Source organism: Oncorhynchus nerka, linkage group LG22, assembly GCF_034236695.1.
Source record: "Oncorhynchus nerka isolate Pitt River linkage group LG22, Oner_Uvic_2.0, whole genome shotgun sequence".
Classification (NCBI taxonomy): Eukaryota; Metazoa; Chordata; class Actinopteri; order Salmoniformes; family Salmonidae; genus Oncorhynchus; species Oncorhynchus nerka.
In genome coordinates, this window is record NC_088417.1 from 13,589,994 (window position 1) to 13,609,144 (window position 19,151).

Genomic DNA, 19,151 nt, shown 5'->3' on the forward strand with positions numbered 1-19,151 from the left:
ATCTATTTTGTTCAGTCAGTGTGTTTGCGTGTAGGTATTTACATATTCAATTATAATGGCGCCGTAGGGGATGGCTGACGTTTTACAGGCTCCTAACCAACTGTGCCATTTTGTTTGTTTTTTCGCATAGTTTGTAATTCATTTTGTACATGATGTTGCTGCTACCGTCTCTTATGACTGGAAAATAACTTCTGGACATCAGAACAACAATTACTCACCTCGAACTGGACAAAGATCAGTCTGAGGTGAACGATATACCATTTGTCAAGACAAGGCCCAAATCACCGTCATCAGCGTGAAGAAAAGCCGGGGTGCCTTGTAAGAATTTGCCATCGAGTAGATAAACCACCACTACCCTCCGTATTATTGGCCAACGTGTAATCATTGGAAAAGAAATTGGAAGATCTACGATTAAGACTTTCCTACCAACGAGACATTAAAAACTGCAATATCTTATGTTTCATCGAGACGTGGCTGAACGACGACACTGATAATATAGAGCTGGCTGGCTTCTCCGTGCATCGGCAGGACAGAGCAGCTACGTCTGGTAAAACAAGGGCGGGGGTGTCTGTCTATTGTCAAGAACTGCTGGTGCGCGATGTCTAATATTAAAGAAGTCTTGAGGTATTGCTCGCCTGAGATAGAATACCTCACGATAAGCTGTAGACCACATTATATACCAAGAGAGTTCTTATCTTTATTATTTGTAGCCGTCTCTTTACCACGACAAACAGGCAGCAACACATCCGCTACACTGACCCTCAACATGTGGACCCCTCTGGGGTGCATGCTCAGTCCCCTCCTGTACTATCTGTTCACCCAGGACTGAATGGCCACGACTCCAACACCATCATTAAGTTTTCTGACGACACAACGGTGGTTGGCCTGATCACCGACGACGATGAGACAGCTTATAGGTGGGTCAGAGACCTGGCAGTGTGGTGCCAGGACAACAACCTCTCCCTCAACATCAGCAAGACAAATGAGCTGATCGTGGACTACAGGAAACAAAGGGCCGAACACGCCACCATTCACATCAACGCGGCGGTAGTGGAGCGGGTCGAGCTTCAAGTTCCTCTGTGTCCACATCACTTAGGACCTATTCATGATCCAAGCACATAAACTCCGATGTGAAGAGGGTACGGATCCGCCTCTTCCCCCTCAGGAGGCTGAAAGTAATTGGTATGGGTCCTCAAAGACTCAAAGTTCTACAGCTGCACCATTGAGAGAATCTTGATTGGCTGCATCACCGCTTGGTATGTCAACTGCTCGGCAACCGACCACAAGGCGCTACAGACGGTATTGTGTACGGCCCTGTACATCACTGGGGCCGAACTCCCTGCCATCCAGGACCTCTATACCAGGCGGTGTCAGAGGCAGGCCCTAAAAATGATCCAAGACTCCTGCTACCGAATCATAGACTGCTCTCTTCTACTGCACGGCAAGCGGTACCGGAGCACCAAGTCTGGGACCAAAAGGCACCTGAACAGCTTCTACTCCCAAGCCATAAGACTGCTGAACAATTCATTAAATGGCTGCCCAAACTATTTACATCGACCCCTTTATTATTTAATCTTCATTATTTTGCACTGACTCTGCCCACAGTCACACACACTACACTGACACTACAACACACACACGCATTTTGACAACACACACACACATTCACTCTTCACATACGCTATTGCTACTCTGTTTATTATCTATCCTGATTGCCGAGTCACTTTTACCCCTACCCGCATGTACAGTTGAAGTTGGAAGTTTACATACACCTTAGCCAAATACATTTAAACTCAGTATTTCACAATTCCTGACATTTAATCATAGTAACAATTCCCTGTCTTAGGTCAGTTAGGATCACCACTTTATTTTAAGAATGTTAAATTACAGAATAATAGTAGAGAGAATTATTTATTTCAGCTTTTATTTATTTCATCACATTCCCAGTGGGTCAGAAGTTTACGTTCACTCAATTAGTATTTGGTAACATTGCCATTAAATTGTTTAACTTGGGTTAAACGTTTCGGGTAGCCCTTCCACAAGGTTCCCACAATAAGTTGGGTTAATTTTGGGCCATTCCTCCTGACTGAGCTGGTGTAACTGAGCCAGGTTTGTAGGCCTCCTTGCTTGCAAACGCTTTGTCCCCATGTGCAGTTGCAAACCGTAGTCTGGCATTTTTATGGCGGTTTTAGAGCAGTGGCTTCATCCTTGCTGAGCGGCCGATATAGGACTCGTTCTACTGTGGATATAGATACTTTTGTACCCGTTTCCTCCAGCATCTTCACAAGGTCCTTTGCTGTTGTTCTGGGATTTATTTGCACTTTTCGCACCAAAGTACGTTCATCTCTAGGAGACAGAACGCGTCTCCTCCCTGAGCGGTATGACAGCTGCGTGGTCCCATCAAATCAAATGTATTTATATAGCCCTTCATATATCAGCTGATATCTCAAAGTGCTGTACAGAAACCCAGCCTAAAACCCCAAACAGCAAGCAATGCAGGTGTAGAAGCACGGTCCCATGGTGTTTATAGTTGCGTACTATTGTTTGTACAGATGAACGTGATACCGTCAGGTGTTTGGAAATTGCTTCCAAGGATGAACTTGTAGAGGTCTACAATTTGGCTGATTTCTTTTGATTTTCCCATTTCCCAGTTTGAAGGTAGGCCTTGAAATACAGCCACAGGTACACCTCCAATTGACTCAAATTATGTCAATTAGCCTATCAGAAGCTTCTAAAGCCATGACATCATTTTCTGGAATTTTCCAAGCAGTTTAAAGGCACAGTCAACTTTGTGTATGTAAAATTCTGACCCACTGGAATTGTGATCCAGTGAATTATAAGTGAAATAATCTATATTTTTTAAAAATGATGTCCTTGCCGACTTGCCTAAACTATAGTTTGTTAACAAGAAATTTGTGGAGTGGTTGAAAAACAAGTTTTAATGACTCCAACCTAAGTGTATGTAAACCTCCGACTTCAACTGTACATACTGTATTACCTCAATTACCTCATACCCCTGAACATTGACTTGGTACTGGTACTCTTTGTATATAGCCGCATTATTGTATTTGTGTTACTGTTTCCTTTTTTTATTTCGCAAATATTTGTCTTACTTTCTAACTCTGCATTGTTAGGAATGGCCTCGTAAGTAAGCATTTCACTGTCAAGTCTACACCTGTTGATTTGCAGTGTTTCATTGTCAGTCTGGTTGTGCAGCAGTGGATGACTCATTTGCTGTCAGAACTGAACGTGTCACACCACACAGGACTGCCAGTATCCAAATCAATTGTCGACTCCGTCCACCAGAACACGCTGCTGTGCAAATCAAATAGAAAGTGGTCTTCAAAATAGCACTATCTGCAGATGAATAACTCCCGGCCACAGTAAATGTATTTCCATTTCAGTACATAACAATAATGTCAAAGGGGGACTTTGAAAGTTAGAATTCAGTTTGGGCTTGAGGCTTTGCACTGCAGTCATCCAAAAAAGTATTTAAATAATGCTGAATTAGCTGGAGAAGAAAAAGTTCCAGAGACAACAGGGCCTTTGCACTGTTTATTTGGGTTGTGAAATCATGTAATATGAATCCATCGAGTTGTACAAAGTGTTAATTCCGTGTAAGAAACAGGGTTTACAAATATGTACAGCCCATATATTCACGGTTAAATTAGTTGTCATTTTCATAGATAAGGGAGCGATATATGAAGGTAGATATCACCCCAAATAGATTGAGTCTCCTAAATATGTTTTGGTGGATATCTACCTCCATATTGGAGGTTGTACCAAAATGTAGCGGTATTTTCCATGCACTAAAACAGCAGTCTGACACATTAAAGCAGTAAGAAAGACAAGCAGCATCAGAATAAAATATACCTTTCTGTATGCTCAACATTTTGGGATAGAGAGAAAGTCCCTATAAGGAAAAAAATAGCAGAAAGTACAGGGAAAAGTTTCTTCATATTCCTGAAGTTTCAATGGAGTTTGGTTGCATTTTAGTAGCAACATGTATATGAAGACTAGAGGGCAAATGATAGAGCATTTGTTTCAGCATATAGCTTAAATTCCAAGTTATAGCAAAATATAAGATTAAACTCTTAATTGTGCAGAAGAGCAAGTATGCTGTGCTTCAATAATAAGAAAACACCTTCAAACTATTGTGACTGTGAGAGAACTTACCCCCAATGGTAAAATGTAAAAACTAAACAGACAATATTGGTCCTGGTCTACTCGAATAGAGGGTTCATGAAGACAAACATACATGTTAACTGACTCTAGAGTTGCAGTTTCCACAAAAAGTAAGCCTAAGATATCTCAACTAATATAACATTATAATAACAGAAATTATACTTATTTATCTTATCTTCAGCTCAAAACTATCCCATGGTTTTAAATTTTTCTTAAACGTAAATTATTTTTCATTCTTCTAATATGCAAATAAAATAATATTATCAAATTAAATAAATTCTGAATTTAAAACAAAAACCCTTTTGGTATTTTCAAAAACAATTTGCTCATATATAATATATTAATTTCCTTCAACTATGCAAACACCTAGATATTTTTCACAATAAATATAGGTGAGTCCATACAAGTACTGTAACATATCATAATTAACATTCATACAAAATAGAATCAAAATGGCCGACACGTTTACAGTATGCATCTCAGTTTGAGTCGGTAGACAGAGATCGTAAACTGGTACCAGAGGTCAACTCCCGTACTGTGATGTAGACTGTTTGTATTCGGAATACACGTAGCACCGTGATGACCCAGAAAAAGCACAGGTTTGTCATGGCTTTATACTGTTGGTGGTGATTGTCACATCTTTAAGGGAAAGTAAAGAAGGGAGAAGTTACAGCGTAAAAGACATAGAAAACTGTGCTGTATATCTGGAAATGCGGGTTTTGTTGAGTTAACCTTCATGACACCTACGTTTGAGTATTAAAGGCAGATTGAGGCTGTGTCCAAGACACACACACACACACACACACACACACACACACACACACACACACACACACACACACACACACACACACACACACAGTAACCTGAAAGTCCATAGGTCTGGACAGATCATGTATCGGCTTTAGTTTAAGTCCTTGAACTCAAGTGCCTGTAGGCCAAAGAGAAGGAGCAGGGGTAAGGGGGTTGGGTTTGGAATGAATCCACACAGTAAATCTATGTGTTTGACAGACACATAAGATGGGTCTGGTGGGTGTGGCTTCCGATGCTTCATGTGTTGGCGTTGCCGGCTGCCGATTGGTTGTCCTCAGCGTGCTTGAACATTAAGATAGAGTTGTAGATCTTGAGGGCAGGGCCGAGTTTTACACTCATGATCTTGACGATGTCGCGCTGGGTCAGCAGCAACAAGGCCTTCCCGTCGATTTGCTGTTGGAAGACAACCAATCAGATTACAGCATGGGTCAACAGCTGATGTGCAGAACCCAGTGAGAGAGGTAAAAAAAATCCCTCTCACTCTCTAAGGGCTACAGATGTCCCTATGTAATATGTCACTATATAGAGTATGAGCAGTTTGATCAGTGGACACTAGTCATACAATTCCCATTTAATTTATGAAATGGTAATCAAGTACTTATCAGTTGGATCAGATTGTGATGTCTTGTCCAACGACTAGACATGCCAGTCACAATACACATTTTACATTTGAGTCTTACAATTAGCGTATATATCAACAAAGACAGTTCTAGTATTTGGGGGGGGGGTTCAATAACTCTTCAAAGAGGTAGGGTTTCACAACTGTGGAGCCTCAACTGGGATTGCTGATTTCAACAACCAAGAGACCAGTGGCAAATACTGTAGTCAGATTAGCTGAGGCAAATCAAATATGGCTGTGCTCGGAATGCTAATCACTACCGCTATTAGCTTCCAATTAATTGCTTTGTATTCCAGTGATGTCTCCTTACGTCAGTATAATTCTCAACGCAAACTAACCCTGACCAAACACAGGGGAGGGGGGAAAAAGAGGGGAATCCATTCCTCTGGGTGTTTTGTTGCAGACAACTGTAACAGCAAAGGCTACTCCGCACGTTTCCCCTCATTTCCTTAGCCTTACAGAGGAAGACAAGCCTTAAAACTCTTAGTTGACTCCAGACTGGGAGACTAGAGGAGGTCCAGATGTTGTGTCCTCTTACCTCCTCTTTGAACTGATTGGCTTGTTCATCGCAGCCGGGGAGAGAGTGGATGAAGTCAGCCACCTGGACAAAGACAAGCAGAGGACAGACAGTTTAGCGTCTGGGAGACCGTCTCAATGGCAAGTACAGTTGAAGTCGGAAGTTTACATACACTTAGGTTGGAGTCATTAAAACTCGTTTTTCAACCACTCCACAAATGTCTTGTTAACAAACAATAGTTTTGACAAGTCAATTAGGACATCTACTTTGTGCATGACACAAGTAATTTTTCCAACAATTGTTTACAGACGGATTATTTCACTTGTAATTCACTGGATCACAATTCCAGTGGGTCAGAAGTTTACATACACAAAGTTGACTGGGCCTTTATTCAGCTTGGAAAATTCCAGAAAATGATCTCATATCTTTAGAGGCTAATTGACATCATTTGAGTCAATTGGAGGTGTACCTGTGGATGTATTTCAAGGCCTACCTTCAAACTCAGTGCCTCTTTGCTTGACATCATAGAAAATCTAAATAAATCAGCCAAGACCTCAGAAAAAGAATTGTAGACCTCCACAAGTCTGGTTCATCCTTGGGAGCAATTTCCAAATGCCTGAAGGTACCACGTTCATCTGTACAAACAATAGTACCCAAGTATAAACACCATGGGACCACACAGCCATCATACCGCTCAGGAAGGAGACGTGTTCTGTCTCCTAGAGATGAACGTACTTTGGTGCGAAAAGTGCAAATCAATCCCAGAACAACAGCAAAGGACCTTGTGAAGATGCTGGAGGAAACAGGTACAAAAGAATCTATATCCACAGTAAAACGAGTCCTATATCGACATAACCTGAAAGGCCGCTCAGCAAGGAAGAAGCCACTGCTCTAAAACCGCCATAAAAATGCCAGACTACGGTTTACAACTGCACATGGGGACAAACATCATACTTTTTGGAGAAATGTCCTCTGGTCTGATGAAACAAAAATAAAACTGTTTGGCCATAATGACCATCATTATGTTTGGAGGAAAAAGGGGGATGCTTGCTTGCCAGACGAAGAACACCATCCCACCCGTGAAGCACGGGGGTGGCAACATCATGTTGTAGGGGTGCTTTGCTGCAGGAAGGACTGGTGCACTTCCCAAAATAGATGGCTTCATGAGGAAGGAAAATTATGTGGATATATTGAAGCAACATCTCAAGACATCAGTCAGGAAGTTAACTTCCTAAGGATAGGGTGCGGTATTTTGACGTCCGGATGAAAAGCGTGCCCAAAGTAAACTGCCTGTTACTCAGGCCCAGAAGCTAGGATATGCATATAATTGGTAGATTTGGATAGAAAACACTAAAGTTTCAAAAACTGTTAAAATAATAACCCCGAGGACAAACCAAAAACTTTTTTTCGTCCTACCACTGATTTCAATGGCTGGGACTTTTATAATAGGGAGAAATCGTGCCTGATTGCAGTTCCTAGGGCTTCCACTAGATGTCAACAGTCTTTAGAAAGAGTTTCAGGCTGGAGTTTGGAAAAATGAGCCAGAAATTGTAGTCTTTGTAGGTGGCTCCCATTTTGGCTGTAGTGTTTCCAAGCGCGTGAATGAGAGCGCGTATTTTGGTATTTTTCTCCGGTAAAGACAATAACGATTCTCCGTCTTAAACTTTATCATTTATTTGCATATTAGGGTACCTAAGGTGTGATTATAAACGTTGATTGACTTGTTTGGATAAGTTAATAAGTTAATAAATTTTGTATGCATTTTGAAGGAAGGAAACGGAGTGGATTATTGACTGAAGCGTGACAGCTAAACTGAGTTTTTATGGATATAAAGGAGTTTATCAAACAAAAATGACCATCTGACTCAACTCCAGCCACTTTAATAATGGGAATTGATGGGAAATTATGTAAAATATATCACTAGCCACTTTAAACAATGCTACCTAATATAATGTTTACATACCCTACATTATTCATCTCATATGTATACGTATATACTGTACTCTATATCATCTACTGCATCCTTATGTAATACATGTATCACTAGCCACTTTAACTATGCCACTTTGTTTACATACTCATCTCATATGTATATACTGCACTCAATACCATCTACTGTATCTTGCCTATGCCGCTCTGTACCATCACTCATTCATATATCTTTATGTACATATTCTTTATCCCCTTACACTTGTGTCTATAAGGTAGTAGTTTTGGAATTGTTAGCTAGATTACTTGTTGGTTATTACTGCATTGTCGAAACTAGAAGCACAAGCATTTCGCTACACTCGCACTAACATCTGCTAACCATGTGTATGTATGACAAATACAATTTGATTTGATTTGTTTGTAATGTACCTGGGACCTTTTGGAGTGCCAACAGAAGATCTTCAAAAGGTAAGGCATATATTATATCGCTATTTCTGACTTTCGTGTCGCAACTCCCTGGTTGAAAATGATTTGTTATGCATTTGTGTGCTGGGCGCTGTCCTCAGATAATCACATGGTTTGCTTTCGCCGTAAAGCCTTTTTGAAATCTGACATGACGGCTGGATTAACAACAAGTTAAGCTTTATTTTGATGTATTGCACTTGTGATTTCACTGATTTCACTTTCCCACTGATCCGCAGGAAGTTAAAGCTCGGTCGCAAATAGGTCTTCCAAATGGACAATGAACCCAAGCATACTTCCAAAGTTGTGGCAAAATGGCTTAAGGACAACAAAGTCAAGGTATTGGATTGGCCATCACAATGCCCTGACCTCAATCCTATAGAAAATTTGTGGGCAGAACTGAAAAAAAGAGTATGCGAGCAAGGAGGCATACAAACCTGACTCAGTTACACCAGCTCTGTCAGGAGGAATGGGCCAAAATTAACCCAACTTATTGTGGGAAGGTTGTGGAAGTCTACCCGAAACATCTGACCCAAGTTAAACAATTTAAAGGCAATGTTTCCAAGTACCAATTGAGTGAATGTGAACTTCTGACCCACTGGGAATGAGATGAATTCAATAAAAGCTGAAATAAATCATTCTCTCTACTATTATTCTGACATTTCACATTCTTAAAATAAACTGGTGGTCCTAACTGACCTAAGACAGGGAATTTTTACTAGGATTTCAGGAATTGTGAAAAACGGAGTTTAAATGTATTTGGCTACGGTGTATGTAAACTTCCCACTTCAACTGTATCTTGTGTAATTACCATAGTAACACTTTGCTTGAACTCTCCCAGTCACAAGGCCAACATAACATAACATAACATAACAAGTCATGACTGATCATGACATATGCTATGTCATTCCTATGAAATTGTTATTTAGGCCTCAAGATGAAGGGTTTCAGTAAAGAAAATCAGAGTAAGTGTTGACAGAAAAACAACATGACATCAGTGAGATCAGCTATCCCATAATAGCTGATCTCGCTGATGTCATGTTTTTTTTGCATTTATGCTACATGAGGGTGTGCTAAACAGCTGAGCTATAGGACTGATTATGAAACAGCAGTTTGGTCAAGTCTCAGACCCTTCAGGCCTCACCTCGCTAACACACCGAAATAACACCTCCCAAAATCTATTACCTCAATGTGCATCACTGGCCAGTCCAAAAATAAACACAGATGTCCCGCTCCACTCAGACCCAGGCCCTGTTCTTAAAATGGATCCTTCCTGCCTTGAAGTAATCACCTATCTGACATGACTGGAAGGAAGAGTGCGTTTCAAGAGAATCTGAACAAGGCCACAGTGGCTAGAAGGCACAGCAATTGAATGTCAGTGTTCATAGATGTCAATGGAGCTAGAGGATGCTGTCGCTACAGGTTATGAGTCTGTGGACACCAATAAGGTTTTTCCATCTCTGCTATGCAGAATCATGAAAATGCAGCATCTGTACATGGCTCCTTGAAGGAACTGGCCAGTAGCCTGTACTGGGTTCAAATACTATTTGTTTTCTTTAAAATAATTTGAGCATTTGATTTAGCCTACCTGGAGTGCCAGATGGGTGGAGTTTGCACGCTTAATTCCATTGGTTAAGCTCAAGCTCAACCAAGCACAGCTTAAGTATCCGAAAGCAAACAGGTACCATTTGAATCCAGGTCCACCGTGGTAGGTCTAGCAAGGCTGAATCATTCTGCTAGCACTAGCTGCAGTGGGCTGCATGCTACCTGAGTGACATGTCAAATATCTGGCCTCGACATCAGACAGACAGAGTAATGTCAGTGTCTGTCTATATTACAGTGAGGAAAGACATCTGAACTGCGACATACTGTAGTCCCTGGGTCATGATTAGCTAAATGCTATGTATGAAAGTTCTTTAAAAAAACAGATCAAGACATATATTTCTAGAGTGGGTTGGAATTCAAATCAGGAAATCTAAATTTGTGCTGGAATTACTAAATAATCAAAACAGTTCTCCAGTTTCAAAAGCATCAGCCTGTGAGGATGTTATTACCAATGACATATCAATTTGTAACTTTTGAAAACCTTTCCCAAACAATCCTAAATCCTGGTCAACATCCATCCTCCTTCATCCAAGCTTCATCCTAACACACCATACAATTCAGAGTATGTGCTCCAGCGCTACAAATGGCTCAGTAAGCCAAGTGTTTTCCTCAGCCATAGTGGTAAACCTCTCCAGCCAGTGTGTGTTAAAGTGTGGCAGGAGAGGTTCAAGCATTAGAAGCCTGTTCCAGTCCTGGGCGCGAGAGCAGCACACTTAGACCAGAGCCTTTGCGAGGCTGGTCCCATGGCAATTTAGTTGAGACTCCCAGCACTACTCCCACAGAGGGTGGCACAAGAGGACATTCTCCTCTCCTCCACATCGGCTGCTGACACCCTCTCTTCTTTCGCCCCTTAGGAAAATATGATGGGCTATAATTGGCCTCGCAGGAGTCCAGGCAAAGGGGCCTGAAACATTGACCTTTCCGTTTGAAAGCGCCACTTTTGAAGAACTTTGACTCTCTCTCTCTTTGATAGAGAGGGGGGTTGTGGGAGTTGAATGCCAGATGGGTTATAGTCATTGTAGTGTCACTGTAGTGGAATGAGTGAATAGATATGATCGGGATCAAGAGCTGGCAGGATAATGAACCCCATGAATGAAAGATTCAGCCTGAGTTTCTAGTACCTTAACTACAGTATGTCCCAGCTGAATGCTGAAAGGAGATGGGAAATGCACAGGACGTACCATCTTAATAGATATGTATGAGAGGGTTGATGAAGATACAGGAGATACTGATGCTCCAGGACTGTGGCTCAGTAGGTAAAAGTGTGATGCTAACAATGCCAAGGCTGTGGGTACAATTCCCAAAAGGATTGTAATTTTATTTAGTATTTTTTAAATGTTTGCACAGTGCTTTGGATGATAGTGTCTGCTATTACATGGTGCAATGCTAAAACCAATCAATTAGCTACTGGTTAGGTTGGAGAAGTGCTGGCTGATTGGTGATAGTGAAATGTGCCCATTCAGTACTGCTCTTGGCTATCAAGCTATAGGCTTAAGCTATAGAACCTCGGCTAAGGACTTCCTGACTATGAGGGGCATGGGTAAAGTAGGGACACATCTGTAGGCTAGGAGGGGGGGGGGGGTTAGTGGGTGTTACACAAGCAGTGCTCTTCTCCCTCTAGTCGATCCCTTTACAGTCCTCCTCTCTTTCTCTCTACTGCAATCTCACACCTTCCACTCTGCCAAATCACCACAACCGCCAAGACAAAACTTCCACCTCCGGTAAAACTCGATGACATTCTATCCTCCCCCTCTCTGCAGGTTGCTGTCATAAGACAAGCCTGGGCCATATTCGGCAGGCACAACACTGAACTTTGCAGATTGAAACGTCATGAAAAGCCTACGTGATGCCTTATTCTAGATGTCAGAGGGGTGTGTTTGTTCAACGTAATATAGTTATGTTGCATCTTGGATGCTGGGTTTCTTTACTGATTATTTCACATTCACACAGGTAACACAGCTAGCCACCACTCTTCACTGCTTCAGCCCTACTGCCTTCCCAGGTGACCCCCCTTGGAATTAACGTGATTGGTTATGATGAATAATAACGTTCCCAATATATATCTGAATGTTGTGAGTTCAGAGATAGTCTTGGTTACCTCTACTGTAGCATCTCTCTCTTCAATCCGTGCTGTGAGGGGGCCAGATCTTTCTCTCCTCTTCTCTCTTTCCTATCTTCCCCTTCCCTCCTCTCTTTCTTCCCCCTGGTGTGCCTCATTGGTGCCCACATTAGTTGGAAAATACTCAAACCCGTAACACAGGTGTTTGACCTCGTTACCGTTGGAGATGCTCAGTGGCGGCAGCGAGGAGCGGAGAAGGTGTGTGTGTGTGTGTGTGTGTAGCGAAAGGGGAATAATCACATTAAGTCCGGTAGCCTCATCTCATCAATCAACAGAGATGAAGAGAGAGTGCTTAGCAACTGCAGGAGGATCGTGGCATTGGCCGTATCGCGCACGCCGTTTCGACGGGTACGTAGGCATGTCAATTAATTCTTAAGAGTGGAGCGGCCTCGCTGAGGGATTCTGATATTTCATTTGAGTCTCGTACTCGAACCAGAGAGGCAAACATCCAAGGATTTTTCTTTTTCTCAAGTGACGGCTGACATTTCAATAGATTTGGATTGATATCAATTTGGCTTGACAAAGCAGGTTTAAACCACAATGCAAAGGGACTAAGAAATGATGCAAGTCTGTTCAATAGAGCAGACTGAGGGAACGGCGAGGACTAACCACATCAATAAAATGATTGAAAACATTATTCATACGCCTACACATTACCATGCCATATCTACCACTCTCTCCTTTATGCCCACAATGCATCAACTGTAAACAAACAGTCAAATCTCTGAGTCTATTTACCACGAGGATCTCTGGTTGCTAGTGTCAAAGTTTACGGTCACACCTGGTTGCTGTGGTGATGTGCCTTTGTCAAGCTCATGAAGCCTGATATCAACAGTAGAAGAGAAATGACAGCGTGGAGAGGAGACAGACTGGACAGTACTTTACATGAGGGAGGACACTGGTTCCTATAAACCCAACTGACAGACAACTGGGTTACATAACAAACGTTCATATAAAGGGAATAATGTTTTCTATAAGTGAACTAAGGGAAAATAGAATCCTTTACACTGCAGCAAGCCACTTGTACAGCAAACTCAACAATACAAGGGCTTATAATAACCTATACAAGGGCCTATAATAACCTATACAAGGGCCTATAATAACCTATACAAGATACAATACCAGATGAAGAAACAAACTAAGGTAAGACATCGGCTGAATCTCAAAATCCCCCCCCATCCCCTCACCCCTCCATTTTGTTTCAGCAAGGAGGCCTATAAACCTGACTCAGTTACACCAGCTCTGTCAGGAGGAATGGGCTTCTGACCAACTGGGAATGTGATGAAATAAATAAAAGCTGAAATAAAATCACTGGGTCTACTATTATTCTGTCATTTAACATTCTTATAAAGCGATGATCCTAACTGACCTAAGACGGGGAATTCTTACTAGGATTAAATGTCAGGAATTGTGAAATACTGATTTGAAATGTATTTGTCTAAGGTGTATGTAAACTTCCGACTTCAACTGTATGCATGAGCGTGTGGATGTGTGTGTGCTCTCACCTCATCTACGGTCCAGTGGGCCACGCAGCTGGCCTGCAATCCGGCCACCCCAGGCAGCAGCTTGCAGTGCTGCTCCCAGCACAGGGGTAGGTCCCGTCCGGGTTGAGCCGACATGGCCGACAGGAACACAGACTGGTGGAGGGCCTGCTGCAGGCTATCCAGACTGCTCTCTGGAGGGGGGAAAGAGAGAGGGAGGGTAAACATGTTATTCATGTGTTGCCAATGTGACTGTTAGTGAATGAGTGAGATCACTTTCTTTCTCACAGACAGACAGACAGACAGACAGAGGGAGAGCGAGAGAGTGTTTATTCAAGTGTAAAAACGCACAGTAGTAAAGTCAAGCGACAGGCCTAAGACTTGAGTTATTTTTTCCTTTTGATTTTGCAGTGCATCAACAAACAAAGCATTTCGCTTTCAACTTCCTTTCCAATGTTTTATTTTACCTTTATTTAACCAGGCAAGTCAGTTAAGAACAAATTCTTATTTTCAATGACGGCCTAGGAACAGTGGGTTAACTGCCTGTTCAGGGGCAGAACGACAGATGTGTACCTTGTCAGCTCGGGGATATGAACTTGCAACCTTTCGGTTACTGGCACCAACACTCTAACCACTAGGCTATCCATAATCTTACATTTCTAATACTCTTATGCCATTGTGCCAAATCAGAGGAGTAAAGGAATAATCCATTACTTAGTCCCTTTTGACAGCACAGTGCAGATGCATCTCTCTTCATTATCCGTAGCACACAGCGGTAGATAAGAAGGATGAAGTGCTCCTGAGTTGTTAGTAGGCCAATGGACTAGGGGATGCACTAATGGTTGTCATGACTGACTGATGAAGAGACCAGCTAAAATGCCCTTTCTATAACCAAGATCCACCCTGAGTTTTGGCAGGCAGCACAAAGTGGGGCGAGCTTTGAGTGTGTGTTTGTGTGTGAGTGGGTCTGTGTGTCAGTGTGTGTGTGTGTCAGTATGTATGGGAGAACGAGTGTGTGTGTGTGTGAGTATGTATGGGAGAAAGAGAGTGTGTGTGTGTCTCAGTATGTATGGGAGAAAGAGAGTGTGTGTGTGTCTCAGTATGTATGGGAGAAAGAGAGTGTGTGTGTGTCTCAGTATGTATGGGAGAAAGAGAGTGTGTGTGTGTGTGTATGTATGGGAGAAAGAGAGTGTGTGTGTGTGTGAGTATGTATGGGAGAAAGAGAGTGTGTGTGTCTCAGTATGTATGGGAGAAAGAGAGTGTGTGTGTGTCTCAGTATGTATGGGAGAAAGAGTGTGTGTGTGTGTCTCAGTATGTATGGGAGAAAGAGAGTGTGTGTGTGTATGTCTCATTATGTATGGGAGAAAGAGAGTGTGTGTGTCAGTATGTATGGGAGAAAGAGAGTATGTGTGTGTGTGTGTGTGTCTCTCTGTGTCTCTGTTTCTGGGTGTGTGAATGCGTGTTTCAGGTCTGTCTGTCCTGACAGCAGGAACAGGGTCAGATACAGGACATGGTGTTTTTCTTCTAGTTGTCTCCTAGCGATGTCTCAACGGAGGAGAGATGAGTTTGACACGCTTGTCAACTGTGACATTTGTCTAGGTTTGCTGCACCGGTGACCAAATATACTGTAACTAAAGTCTTGAGCCTACGCTAAAGGGTTTTTAATAGTTAAAGATGATTATTATGATTAAGATTGAAATCAGTGTGTCATCAGTGTTATATTGCACACAATAATATGGTATAGTGTGAGGGGATTTCTGTGAGAACTGGAATACATGCAGACAATGTGAACAGATATAGTATCCTTTCGACTGCTCGTCTCAACTAAAATGGCCTTTCTATTGCCTTTCTGCTCGTACCTTTTGAAGCTGTCGTCCAATTACATTTTACGGTGTTGTTTGGTATTATTACAAACAATCTAATAACTTGCATAGACAATGCAATAGATTTGAAGTGCTGTCCAATTAAGATGTTGTTGTTTTTTAGTTAGATAATGGCTAAATTACAGTTTAAGGTTCTAAAAAGGTAACAGTATAAAGTCACTTAAATTTGTGGATTTTGAGATGACAAGACCTAATAGATTTTTTTTGTATACAATTATTGTCAATTAAACAACTCTAGAGCTCCCTCCATTTAGTTGACTTCCTGCCGACAGCAGACACAGCCACAAACCCTGCCACAGTCTGAATATCACCTCCTTCCTGTTTGTGAAAAAACAGGCGCGACACAGAAAGCTTTAATGTCATTACAGGAACACAGGCCTACTTTGATCATACAACTTTGATCATGGTGCCATGGTACAGCGCCCTTAGAGAAAGGATGTTCACGGCACAGCCCCGTAATGGGGAGCGCACAATTACGCCACAACAAAATACAGGGCAGAGAAACTAGACAGGGAACACGGATTGGATCACCTTAGCACAGGGTCTGCAACCTTTATGAATGGAAGAGACATTTTTTTCCACGCACACACACAAAAAAAAGCGTTGAGGGAGCCACACAAGAAATTACAGCCCTTTTCAAGTGCAATAGTGACAATATCTGATATTCAGCACCACGGATAGCAGTCGGGTCAAATAAGCATGAAATCTGGCGTTCAGGGTCACAGAGCAGTGAACACAGCGGCAGTCTGGTGAAGTTGCAGGGAGAATTGAATCTCGTGAACATACAGTAAAATATAACATATGCTGTAGGAGTGATGTTACTTTTTGATTTAAAAACCTACCAAAGAAGGAAATATTGTTCTCCAGTGATTCATTGAAACACACACATCAAGTTCCGCAAGAAGCTGATTAACAAAACACAGATTTTATACACAAGTTTTTATAATGCAAATAGAAAGTTTTGATTGTAATCAATATTTATTATAATGCTTTAACTGATAACAAAGTGTCTTGTGTTTCTTTACTTTTATAAATTATTATTGTTCTTTTTGGTACATTTTTGGTAAAAACAGAATAGAAATAAGAGACTGCGATTTGAAGTTGCCACGAGCAGCACTGCACAGATAATGAGATGAGAGAGATGCAAGACTTGGCTCTCACACAGTACTGCGCATGTGCACAGGTTCGCTTCCCGCTGTTACAGCATGGTAGCTACGGGACCAAAACAGCAAAGAAGTTAAGCATTGCGCTTCAACGCTCTTAGTTGTTGCATAAATTTACCCACAATGCTGTTTACTTTCTGCATCGATAGCATATCCTGAGTCTACCTTTAACATGTATTGTCCTGTAGATTGTAATGTAGCCAAATATAATTTTTGTCAATCAATTTAAAAAAAGACAAATATATGTGTCTTTTGGAGGCGGAAATCTAGCCAGGGAACCACAATGGGCAGTATGCAGCATTTGACCCTCCTATTCTAGAACCAACAGCCTCCCCCTGTGTTTTCTACAAATACAACAATAAGGCATACCATCACCATGCTATTTGATTGGACGACAGAAGAGATCAAACTGAAAAGGTTTTAATCGATGTGAAAGGAAAGGGAACATTATTATGTACGTATTTTTAGACAAACAAATTCAATTACCCTGCCCTATTTTGCTCCATCAAAATAACAAGCTCAGGAGAAAATTGACAACGGTACAGTAGTTACCATGGCAATGTTTCTATCTAAAGCAGGGGCTTTACTGTGTTGCAGTGTTTTGGATCTGTCTGCTTTGTTTCAACGACACACACCCCTCCATCTGAGTGAAACTGTGATTTCCCAGCCTTCAGGCTACGGGGGGAGAGAGAGAGCAGAGAAAAACATAAAGGGCCTTTTAAAGCCCCCCCTTCCCCCTCCCTCTCCCTGTGGGCATAGCCGAGGAAGCGTCTTGCTCAAATGTTACTGGAGAGAAGAGATGAATTTCAAACGTGTGGAGAGCCAGCAGACAGGAGCACTGGAGATATGTTAATGTCTGGTGGTGTCCATCTTCTGGGGCGGTATAGGAGTGAGGCAGTGAGCTGCAGGGGGACAGAGCAGACATGGTGTGTCTCACTAGGGAGACATCCTGGCTCCAGGGATGGCTTCTCCCTCATTACTAAACATCTCAACGTGTGTGTGTAATAATAATAATCCAAATTAATAATGTGTGTGTGTGTGTGTTACTGCTAAGAAATATCAGACAGCTTGACAACGCGTCAGGAGACTGACACTCTACCGGTGTCCCATGATCTGTGACAGTAGGACCGTGAAGCCTCATCAAGTTATTTACGTATTTAAATGATTGAGTGTTCCTGATCGATTTACCGACACCTGAATGCGAGAGTTATGGAGTCCAGTGAACAAGTCAGGGCAGTTTGATTCTGTAATGCTGCGAGCCCCAGGACTTCAAACACTGCGCTAACAGACCAAAACAAATGGATTTCCTGGCAAACACTTCTTAAAACATTCTGAGAATCCCCCGTGGCGGTGAAACGTGCATTTTTTCCATCCCCCAGGGAGCATGAAACTCCTGTCAGTACAAAACAGACCGCTGCTACCAAAGCCTGCATGCTCTTTAACCGTATACAGCCTACCTGCACACCTCCCCCAAGAAACCAATTTGCTTACTGCCGGGTTAGCGCTGGAGCTAACAAAAGCTAATCTAATCTAACGTGTCAGTAACAGCAGACCTCCGGTTTCACATTGAAGCACACAAACTACATCCACTATCCTGCCCCCAGTGATGAAGGCACTCTTGTGGTCACTGGATTGATGGTAGCAGCACCGCCAGGTAGAAACCAGAACAATTGGTAATGTTTCGCAGCATTAATGACACGATAGCACTGACCTCACACTGTGTATTTGAGTGGAACTATTAAATCATGATTAGTAGAATAAGATAAGATATTTGTTTTGAAAATGCTTTGATGTTACTTATGATAAATTAGATGGATTCCTGTGGTTATTAGTAAGCATAATCAATTGTGATGGAGTTAATGATAAACCGCCATTCCATCTTCAAACGTAAGTGGGAAATCTTAAAAAGAGTCTTTGCATCCTCAGCTCATACGGTTTCAAAATGTCACGGACCAGTGGAGTCTACCGACGTTGGGGTCCTCTGCAGTTCAGGACCACATCTGACCCATGTCCATGTTCGAGGAGAATACAGTGACGTACAGCAGTTTAATTATCACTGTCCAGACCTGGGATAACTATAGTTTTATGCTTTGTTGAAAGCAACTCATTTTCCAGGGGAACAAATAGTAACTTTGGAGGTGACTAAAACTAATTGAATAAAGATCTCTGAAAGTGTCTACTTTTCAAAACAGATCTCTGAAGTGAATACTTTTCTAAACTATTTGAATACAGATCTCAGGAAGTGACTACTTTTCTGAAACTATTGGATTGGCTGCCTTCAACTTATGGCAGGGCTACATTTGGAACTGCATGTTGAAGACAGAAACATAATGAATAGAGAACATACAATCTCCTATACTATTCCACTCTATTTG

General features: G+C 41.9%; 1 protein-coding gene across 7 annotated transcripts in view; it reads right to left on the reverse strand.

The window, feature by feature from the left end:
* Positions 1-3,542: 3,542 nt before the first annotated feature.
* LOC115104874 (lethal(3)malignant brain tumor-like protein 4) overlaps positions 3,543-19,151 on the reverse strand; it is a 129,292-nt gene continuing 113,683 nt past the window's right edge. For all 7 annotated transcript variants that reach the window (XM_029626239.2, XM_029626238.2, XM_029626236.2 and 4 more), the window contains 3 exons: positions 13,755-13,924; positions 6,156-6,218; positions 3,543-5,391 (listed from right to left, as the gene is read on the reverse strand). In XM_029626239.2, the coding sequence (XP_029482099.1) occupies positions 5,236-5,391; positions 6,156-6,218; positions 13,755-13,924 (389 nt within the window). In that variant the 3' untranslated portion in view covers positions 3,543-5,235. The remainder of the gene's footprint in view (positions 5,392-6,155; positions 6,219-13,754; positions 13,925-19,151) is intronic.